Genomic DNA, 8,791 nt, shown 5'->3' with positions numbered 1-8,791 from the left:
GAACGCGTCATTGTTCCACCCCTTGCTGGGCTGGTACGAAGCTAATTCTGAAACAGCATACCGACACACACACATACACAAGCTGTTATTACCTGCCAATCTGATCGCTTAAAGTCATCCTGTCAGTCGAGATCAGTGGAGTAAAGATACTTAACTTCCTATGCTGCCGTAAAGCTGTTTTCTGATAGCTAACATAAGCAACGTCCGCAGGCTAGGCTAACAGGAAAGGCTAACGATAGTTGGCTGAAACTCTTGCTCCGGTAAGAATGACTGGCCTGCCATGTTTCCTGGTCTCTGCTCTTGTTTAATTACCGTGCTAATTAACGCCAGGAGCTCAGAAATAGTAAGCAAGTAACGACAGTGACTGATTTATTGTACGTTTTTGTCTGTTAGCCTGTATGCTGACAGGGAGTTGTCATTGTTTGTGATACTTGGAAGGGAAAACAACTAGCAGCTAATGATAGCTTTGTCTAATGCATTGATTGTACTAACTACAGTGTGTAGCTGACAGTGTTGATTTTCAAAATGCTATCATGAAAATGTTATTTTATTTAGTGTGCAGGCTATTTGATGAATAATGGCCTATGACTTAGTTTGTTCAAACTGCAATATTAAATCTGTGATACAATTGTTTTGTGTCTCTGTTTTACAGTTTAAGACCTTCCTCTTCAGACTGCTGGATGTGGCAGATCCAGCTATGTGAGCAGCTCTGATGGTTGGACTTTTAAATTCATACAGTGCCTGCTTGACACAGCTTTTAAGCTGGTCTGAAGGACTACACCATCACTGTGACGTAACCACTCCACAGACCAGCTGCCAATTTAGCTGAACAGGTGTATGTTGTCTGGGATTGTAGCGTAACTCCCCAGAGCAGCCTCAACTTCTCTACAATGCCTCTCGGATTGGGAAGAAGGAAGAAGGCGTCCCCGCTGGTTGAGAATGAGGAAGCGGAGCCTATCCGTGCAGGCCTCAATGTGGCAGGTATGGAGGGAATGGATGGAGGCATAGTCGGACTGGGAGAAGGTGCTGCCTCTGAAGGTCTTCCTCCTCCACCGAACAGCATGCGACCTCGGCTGATCTTCCACACCCAGCTCGCTCATGGCAGCCCCACAGGTCGCATCGAGGGCTTCAGCAATGTACGGGAGCTTTATGCTAAGATTGGAGAAGCCTTTGGGATACCACCATCTGAGGTAAGTCACCCAGCTTACAGTGTTGGCGGTGTGAACTCACAGGTTTTCTTCAGCTCACTGTGTGAAGTCTGACGGCGATAAATTTGACAATCTTTATTTTTCTGACCGCAGGTAATGTTTTGCACACTGAACACTCACAAGGTGGACATGGATAAACTTTTGGGAGGTCAGATAGGCCTGGAAGACTTTATATTCGCTCACATTAAAGGCCAGCGGAAGGAAATAGAAGTGTTCAAAGGGGAAGATGCTCTGGGGTTGACAATCACTGATAACGGAGCCGGTTATGCTTTCATCAAGGTGAGGAAAGTATATATAAAAATGATAATAATAACAAAAACCTATTTCTTTTGATTCAGCTATCCACATGGACAGGCAAGATCCTGGAATATAATGTGTTACGATTGCTCTACCATAATGATATGTTCATATGTTACTTTTGCTGCTTTTCAGAGGATCCGCGAGGGGAGCATCATTCACCAAATCCAGGTCATTAACGTGGGCGACATGATCGAGTCGATCAATGGTCATCGCCTTATCGGCTGTCGACACTATGAAGTTGCCAAAATGCTGAAGGAACTTCCCAAAGGAAAGGATTTCACCATTAAGCTAGTGGAGCCTCTCAAAGCCTTCGGTAGGTGTGAGAGGAAGACGCCTTGGGTTCAAGATTCACTCAGATATTTGTTGGATTGCCTCCACAATCAAACAGTCCACTAACAGCTGGTAGTGTTGCCACTCGCTGGCTTATGTATAGCCTCTACTCATTCCCTTTTAGCCGACAGCATTAAGTGCTACCTAAATCTTGTTTTGGTTTCCACTGCAGCTTAAACAAAAAGCTACTTTACCATGAGTTTTTTTATGAATGGCCCGAAAAGGATCACAGATCAAACAAACGGCATATACTAATCTCAAGCTGAGGCTTTAACAATTGAAGTAGTGCAGTGAGGGTCGAAGCAGTGTGACGGAGCACGAAGTTCCACACGGTCACAGCTGAAAAGTTTAATCTTTAGATAGTTACCAGGTGTGGAAAGTTTACACAGCACATGTTTACTTGTTTTGTGTAGATATGATCGGCCAGAGGTCTGGAGGTTCCAGGTCTGCATCGGGGGTTCAGCTGGGGACCGGCAGAGGAACCCTTCGCTTGCGCTCCAAAGGTCCTGCCACAGTGGAGGAACTGGTGAGCATGCCTGTAAATGCAGTGGACTGATGACTTATTTTCATGCTTCTTGGAAAATGGAAATATGTTGGCTGAGTCTGCATGTTGGATTTCCTTACTTCAGCCGTCTGCATTTGAGGAAAAAGCCATTGAGAAGGTGGACGACCTGCTTGAGAGCTATATGGGCATCAGAGACAGTGAGCTGGGTAAGTCTGTGTATTTTATTTTTCCGGCTAGTATGTAACATTCAGCTTCTTGGAAACTAAACGTCCGCTCTGTGTCCTCAGCGGCCACCATGGTGGAGCTGGGAAAAGACAAAAAGAACCCAGATGAGTTCGCTGAAGCTTTGGATGAAACCCTCGGAGACTTTGCCTTCCCAGATGAGTTTGTTTTCGACGTCTGGGGTGCCATCGGAGATGCTAAGGTTGGGCGGGTGTAACCACAGAAACTAATGGAGCAGAGCAACCTGCGTGTGCGTTACACCCACAACATCCAGCACTACTAGAAAACACAACACTACCATCACAAGTTTGTTTTTATTCCAGTGTACAATCCCTCTATTTTTGTGCATTTCTGCCCTTTTGGGAGACTTAAGTGGATGATCCAGTTCCGGAGAGGAAGGTGACTTTCCAAGTGCTTTTATTTGTCTTCCAGCTTTTTCCAGAAACTAAAAGCACGCTGACGAACGTTTATTTTGACCACATCACATGAGCCTGCATGTCAGTGTCGTAGTTGGCCGGCAGTGGAACAAATGCGCCACATGTTTTCTGAAATGGGATAAATGAACCACAACAAGGTCTTCGATGTTTAACGAAAGAAGTGTTTTTTTTTTTTCCCAGACATTGCACTGTGTTGAACTGCACTGTAAAGGAACAACAGAGGTCAACAGAGACCTCTCCAGGAGAGTTTCTGCACAGTAGAAGGCTTCCCAGACAAACGGCATCATCCTCAACCACTTGATGTTACTGTTAAAGATCCGTTTGAGAAGCATGTGCTGTTATATTTCTGTCTCTCCAAAATGAATTCTGCTGGTTTTATGTTCTTTCTTTAGGTCAAAACAGATGATGTGGTTGCAGATGGGTGGTAATAATCTGTAGCTCGTGGCATAAAAAGGTCTGTGGTTGTTTACCGTTGCACCCCACGCTGTAATGATGTTAACTGTGACAGCGACACATTCCTGTCTTGCATAGATTCAACAGTGTTAAAAGAAAATCAGTGTTAGCCTACTGATACAGAAGCTCAGCGCATGAGAATGAGAAGCAGATTGGTTTCCAGGTTTGTGGACTTTTTTTTTTTTTTTTTTTAAATTTTTTTTTATAGCTAGTGTTTTTTTTTTTTTTTTTTTTTTTTGTTTATTTTTTTTATATGAGGTCATGTGATGTCTATTTTAACACAAGATTTGTGTAACATGAAAAATTCCATCCTGTGTTGCAACTTTATAGCAGAGAGCAGTATTAAAAAAAGAAGAAAACTAACGGGTCGACCTAGCTGTGTGTGTATATATACAAAAGAAAAGGACACTGAAGAACAAACCGCCTTCATTTCTTTTCATTTCATGCTCTTCTGTATATTTTGTTGGGAGTCTTAATTGTTTCAGTTGGTTGAAAAGTTTGTGGGAATGAAATCGAACAGGTAACGTTGCACCAAATGCTCAGTTTAGGTGAACACATCTTTAAAAAAAAAAACCCACGGTGTTAACCTTCTCTGTATGGAGCTATTTTGTAGGTTTAATTCAGTCCTCAGAGTTCTTGAATATCTGTATGGGTGATGTAATGAAAGTGATGCTCAAACACTGTAACACTAAAGAATACATTATTTTGATGGCTTTGTATTACACTGATGTCAATGTCCAAATATAATTCAGTAATAACATCCACAGGGTAGTTCTGTTTCTGTCTCTGCCGAGTGTCCTGCGGGATTAAATAAGAAAATGTTTGTATTGAATTATAAAAGATTTTTTACTCGTTTTACTGTCGTGAAAAGCAGTCGAGACGATCCTGTGAGAAGCTTGAAGCTTTTCTGACATTCACAGAAACCACTCCTGGGGGTGTTTGTGTTTCTTCTCACTCCCGTGTCCTCCTGAAATATATATGACATTTAACTAGACAGTGAAATCACCGAGTGTCAGCCAGCCATCGCAGCTAGTGTAATAAGATCCAGTTAACTTGATAGTGCCGGTCAAGCTCGCTGGGGTCACTTACAGGCCTCGATCAGAACGGTGGCAAACTGAGAGGATACAAGCCAGCTCCACACAGAAAAACAACTGAACGATGGCAAAATTCTAGATACTTTCATAAGATGTAATAAGACCACCCTCAGCAACATTTCCTCTTTCTGCGTCGCTTGTTTCACAAAACCCTGATGTGGCTGCCAGATGAGGGGTGGCGACATGTCCTGTATTTACTAGAAGGGAAGTAAACCAGTTCTTCAAGTCCTTGTTGATCTATAACCCTGGCTGCTCATAAATCGTGTTCAGATTAGCCTCTGGACTCGCGGCTGAGCACTTCTTCCTAACAGACTTCACTGTCTGTTGCTGAAGGCCGCAGCTTAGGAGCAGCTCCTCACTACAGAAGCGCACCATGGCATTGCGCCCCCGAGCTTCCTCCCAGCCAGGAAAACTTTCCCTCCTCCAGATTCCCAAGGCGACATCCTCCCTTCGGCCACGGGCTGTTTCCTCACGTTCAGGCTCTGTGCTTGAGGAGGAGCTGTCTTGTCCCGTTTGCTGCGAGATCTTCAAGGAGCCTGTGGTGCTAAAGTGCAGCCACAGCTTCTGTCGGGCCTGTCTTCAGCAGTTCTGGAACAAGAAGAAGGCCAGGCGTGAGTGTCCCATCTGCAGGAGGAAGTGTTCTCTGACGGAGCCCACAGTCAGCCTGGCCCTGAAGAATGTGGCTGACACCTTCCTGAGGGAGCAGGAGCGCAGATTAGCCACATCTGGGACGGGGGCCGGCGGGACAGGGGAGGAAGCGGAGGTGGTGGAGGAGAAGTGCGTTTCACACGGTGAAGTTCTCAAACTGTTCTGTATGGATGACTTCGAAGTCCTTTGCTGTGTGTGTCACACCTCTAAGAAGCACCAAGGACACCGTGTGTGTCCACTGGAAGAAGGAGCCCAGGATCTCAAGGTAAAGCGCACATTTTTTAAAACCAGTGGTGGAAATGCACAGAAGGGTTTTGAAGACCTTATTCATTTTAAAGTTTTAAAACTCGGCAATATGGTTCTAGAGCGCAAAAGTTAAGAATTCTGCAACATTTTCCCTGTGACCCTTAACATATGAAGATATTGTGGCGACATTCTGACAGTTTCTCTGTTTTTGCCCCTTAGACAGAGCTTAAGAAAGAGCTGATTCCTCTGAAGAAAAACCTGCGTCGCCTTTATGAAGCCAAGCAGGAGTGTGATGACACAACTGTGCACATCAAGGTATCAATAAACAGATTCCTGAAACACTGGAGGACCCGCATGAGCGCTTACGCTACCGAAGCGTGAGCCGTGCTCATGTTAGTGTGTAAACAAAACTTAAAAGTTCTTCTGAAATTTTTTTGGAATCAGCATTTCAGGTATTGAATGAATTAAATTAGAATTTAAATGAATATGTGAATGTAAGTAGTATTGTTTACATTAGTACCACACCAATACTGTCGCAGAGCCAGTGAATCAAGTCCAGCAGGCAAGGCCTTTAGAGGTATCCAACTCAGGTAATAATGAAATAACGGGTTTTACAAGCTGATATCCATCCATCCAGTTTGTTCTGGATCTGGTTAATGGGGCATAAAGTAGGTCTAGCATTTTAAAACAGATGGAAATTGCATTATTTCTCCTGACTCAGTGGTTCAGCTAACAATGAAACTCTCCTCCCCAGCACCCTGGCATTGACCTTAGCTGGGAGACTGGAAGTGTGATCCTCCTGTAGTTAGATCATGAACGCTCATCCCAGTTCTTTAAAAAGGGAAGTCGCTGGCCTTGTCAGGATATTTTGAGTTTCCCTTACCCCACACAAGTCAGACCGCCCCCATGCTGTGACAGTGCAACTAAATTTCTTGGAAGCCGACCAAAGTCATGTCCTGTTGCTTCACTAAACTCCCCCCATGTCCTACTTTTTGTTTTTTTGCTTCTGCTCCACACTTTTTGATTCAAGGCCTTGGTGAACCTTTAACTTATAAAATACTGGGCAAGTTGGCTTCTTCAGTCAATCATCCATTTAAACTCTATTTGTATAACACCTCTCATACTTAATGTAAAAGCAATAGAAACAATAAAGCCGCCAATCCCCCGTCAACAACCGCACCGCCACGCGCCTAAAACCCTACGGATGTTGTCAAGATAAAAACAGGAGCCGACGATGAGCAAAAGAAACACAAACATGGATTCAAAGGTAAAAAAATAAGTCGACCAGTAAATTTCATTGCTGATCTGTATTTCCATGTGTGACAGAACCAAACTCAGACAACAGAGAAGCAAATCAGGGAGGAGTTTGAGCAGCTTCGGGAGTTTCTCCGGCTGGAGGAAGAAGCACGTTTAGCTGCCTTGCAAAAGGACGACGAGGAGAAGAAGGACCTGGTGAGGAAGAAGTCTGAGAGCATCACCAGGGACATCCTCACTTTCTCTCATGCTGTCATTGCTATTGAGAATGAGATGGCATCCAGGGATATTCTGTTCCTTCAGGTGAGTGGTGTTCTCAAAAAAGACTATTTCCTCCTCTGGGTAAGTCTCAATAACACTGTAATTCTCTGTCATATCTTTTCAGAATTACACCAACACAAAGAAAAGGTGGGTGTTTGTTCAGTGTCCCATTAGCTTCATGTTACTACTTATTCTGTGTTGAATGTTTCCTGCTTGTCATTTGTCCTCGCACAGAGCACAGATCCCACAGAAGGATCCAGAAAAAGTGTCGGGTGCTCTTATAAATGTCGCCAAGCATGTGAGTTCCCTGAAGTACCACGTGTGGGAAAAGATGGTGGATCTGGTTCAGTACAGTAAGCATTACAAACCACTTCAGTTGACTTGTTTCTCAAGTTTTAATCAGAGGTGTGACCATGATAAGGAAAGATGTAGAAGAGATATTGGCTGATATTTTCTTTATTGTATGCTTCCTTTTCAAAAATGATTGACTGAAACACTGCAACATGCCTTTGATTTCAAAAGGAATGCATTTAATCCCCACCTACAATTTCCCTTCTCCTTTCAGCACCCATCACCCTGGACCCTAACACTGCCTACTCCTGGCTTTCCCTTTCCTCAGACCTGACCAGTGTAAGCAATGGTGGCTCCATGAAGAAGCTCCCGGACAATCCTGAACGTTTTGGCCTTTTTGTATTTGTGCTAGGTTCAGAGGGCTTTACCTCAGGCCGCCACGCCTGGGAGGTGGAGGTGGGAGACAAGGTGGACTGGATGCTTGGGGTGGTCAAGGAGTCTATCGACAGAAAAGGCCGCATCTCAGGCTGTCCAGAGGGCGGTTTTTGGATGATCTCTCACTGTGAGGGCGAGTACTCGGCCATGACGAGACCCAGCACTACGTTGCATTTGGAGGGCCAACTGACTCGAGTCAGGGTGCAACTGGACTACGAGTCCGGAGAAGTGTCCTTCTCCAATCCTGTGAGCATGAAGCCCATCTACACCTTCAACGACTTCTTCACTGAAAAGATGTACCCCTTCTTCTGCCCTGGAGCCAATATCAACGGGAACAACCCTGATCCCCTCCAAATCTGCCCAGCCAAGGTGGCTGTATGGAACAGTGCGACCTGGTGATTCAAGATTCCCTCACAGAGGAAATGTTTTTGTTTTAACCCGTTCGAAATTAGATTATATCAGGTATGTGTGTCAAAGGAGCATGATACGAGCAAAGTAATCACAGCAATAATCTGTGATTGACTGGTCTGTGAAGCAATAAGTGGCTGTTTAAAGCAACAAGGGGTGGTTCTGCTGTTACAATCCAGGAAAGCTCCCCTCTGCCTCTGTGTGGGAGGCTAACAGCTGCACCCCCTACTGAGCACCAGTCTCCCCCTGGTGGTCAAAAACACACAAAAGGACACAATTCACTTCACCAGATTAGATTTTACAGCTACTTTTACGAATGTGATACAAACGGACTGGGTCTGCTTTTATCTATCTGTTTAACCCTTAAGAATCTCCCTGAGATTAAACATCTCTCCAAAACGGTGGCAAAACAGATCATGAACGCATTTGTGTGAGGTTGAGTGTGCATTGTAAAATCAGCATGACCAGGATGTCCTTCAGTGACATTCCTGGACCACTTTGAAACTCCAAGTATACCAAATGTGATCTGTGGCAGCACACTCCTCATCACTTTATCAGAAAAATTAAACAATGCTTTTGTTTATTTTGCTATTTATGTCTAACTTGTGAACTTGTGACAGGTTAACTACAGTAAAAACCAAATGGAGCCTATTTTTTGGAGCACAATCTATGAAGACTGTGGTTTCACCTTCTTCTTCT

General features: G+C 44.3%; 2 protein-coding genes across 3 annotated transcripts; both read left to right on the top strand.

The window, feature by feature from the left end:
- Positions 1-4,215, top strand: gipc1 (GIPC PDZ domain containing family, member 1). Of its 2 annotated transcripts, none has more exons than XM_072369673.1 (7): positions 1-260; positions 659-1,190; positions 1,302-1,487; positions 1,641-1,821; positions 2,252-2,364; positions 2,468-2,549; positions 2,631-4,215. In XM_072369673.1, the coding sequence occupies exons 2-7, from the start codon at positions 891-893 to the stop codon at positions 2,780-2,782; spliced, it is 1,014 nt and encodes a 337-aa protein (XP_072225774.1). In that variant the 5' UTR covers positions 1-260; positions 659-890; the 3' UTR covers positions 2,783-4,215. The 2 variants fall into 2 exon arrangements, with proteins under 2 accessions (XP_072225774.1, XP_072225775.1); XM_072369674.1 differs by having other exon boundaries at positions 653-1,190.
- Positions 4,216-4,736: 521 nt separating this feature from the next.
- On the top strand, positions 4,737-8,783 carry LOC140273997 (E3 ubiquitin-protein ligase TRIM35-like). The gene is made up of 6 exons (XM_072369671.1): positions 4,737-5,462; positions 5,663-5,758; positions 6,770-7,000; positions 7,083-7,105; positions 7,193-7,311; positions 7,524-8,783. The coding sequence occupies exons 1-6, from the start codon at positions 4,923-4,925 to the stop codon at positions 8,081-8,083; spliced, it is 1,569 nt and encodes a 522-aa protein (XP_072225772.1). The 5' UTR covers positions 4,737-4,922; the 3' UTR covers positions 8,084-8,783.
- Positions 8,784-8,791: the final 8 nt, after the last annotated feature.

Source organism: Leuresthes tenuis, unplaced genomic scaffold (genome assembly GCF_036924035.1).
Source record: "Leuresthes tenuis unplaced genomic scaffold, fLeuTen1.0.hap1 SCAF_17, whole genome shotgun sequence".
Classification (NCBI taxonomy): domain Eukaryota; kingdom Metazoa; phylum Chordata; class Actinopteri; order Atheriniformes; family Atherinopsidae; genus Leuresthes; species Leuresthes tenuis.
Note: the sequence above shows the minus strand (reverse complement) of the source record. Positions and strands in the feature narration are given on the sequence as shown.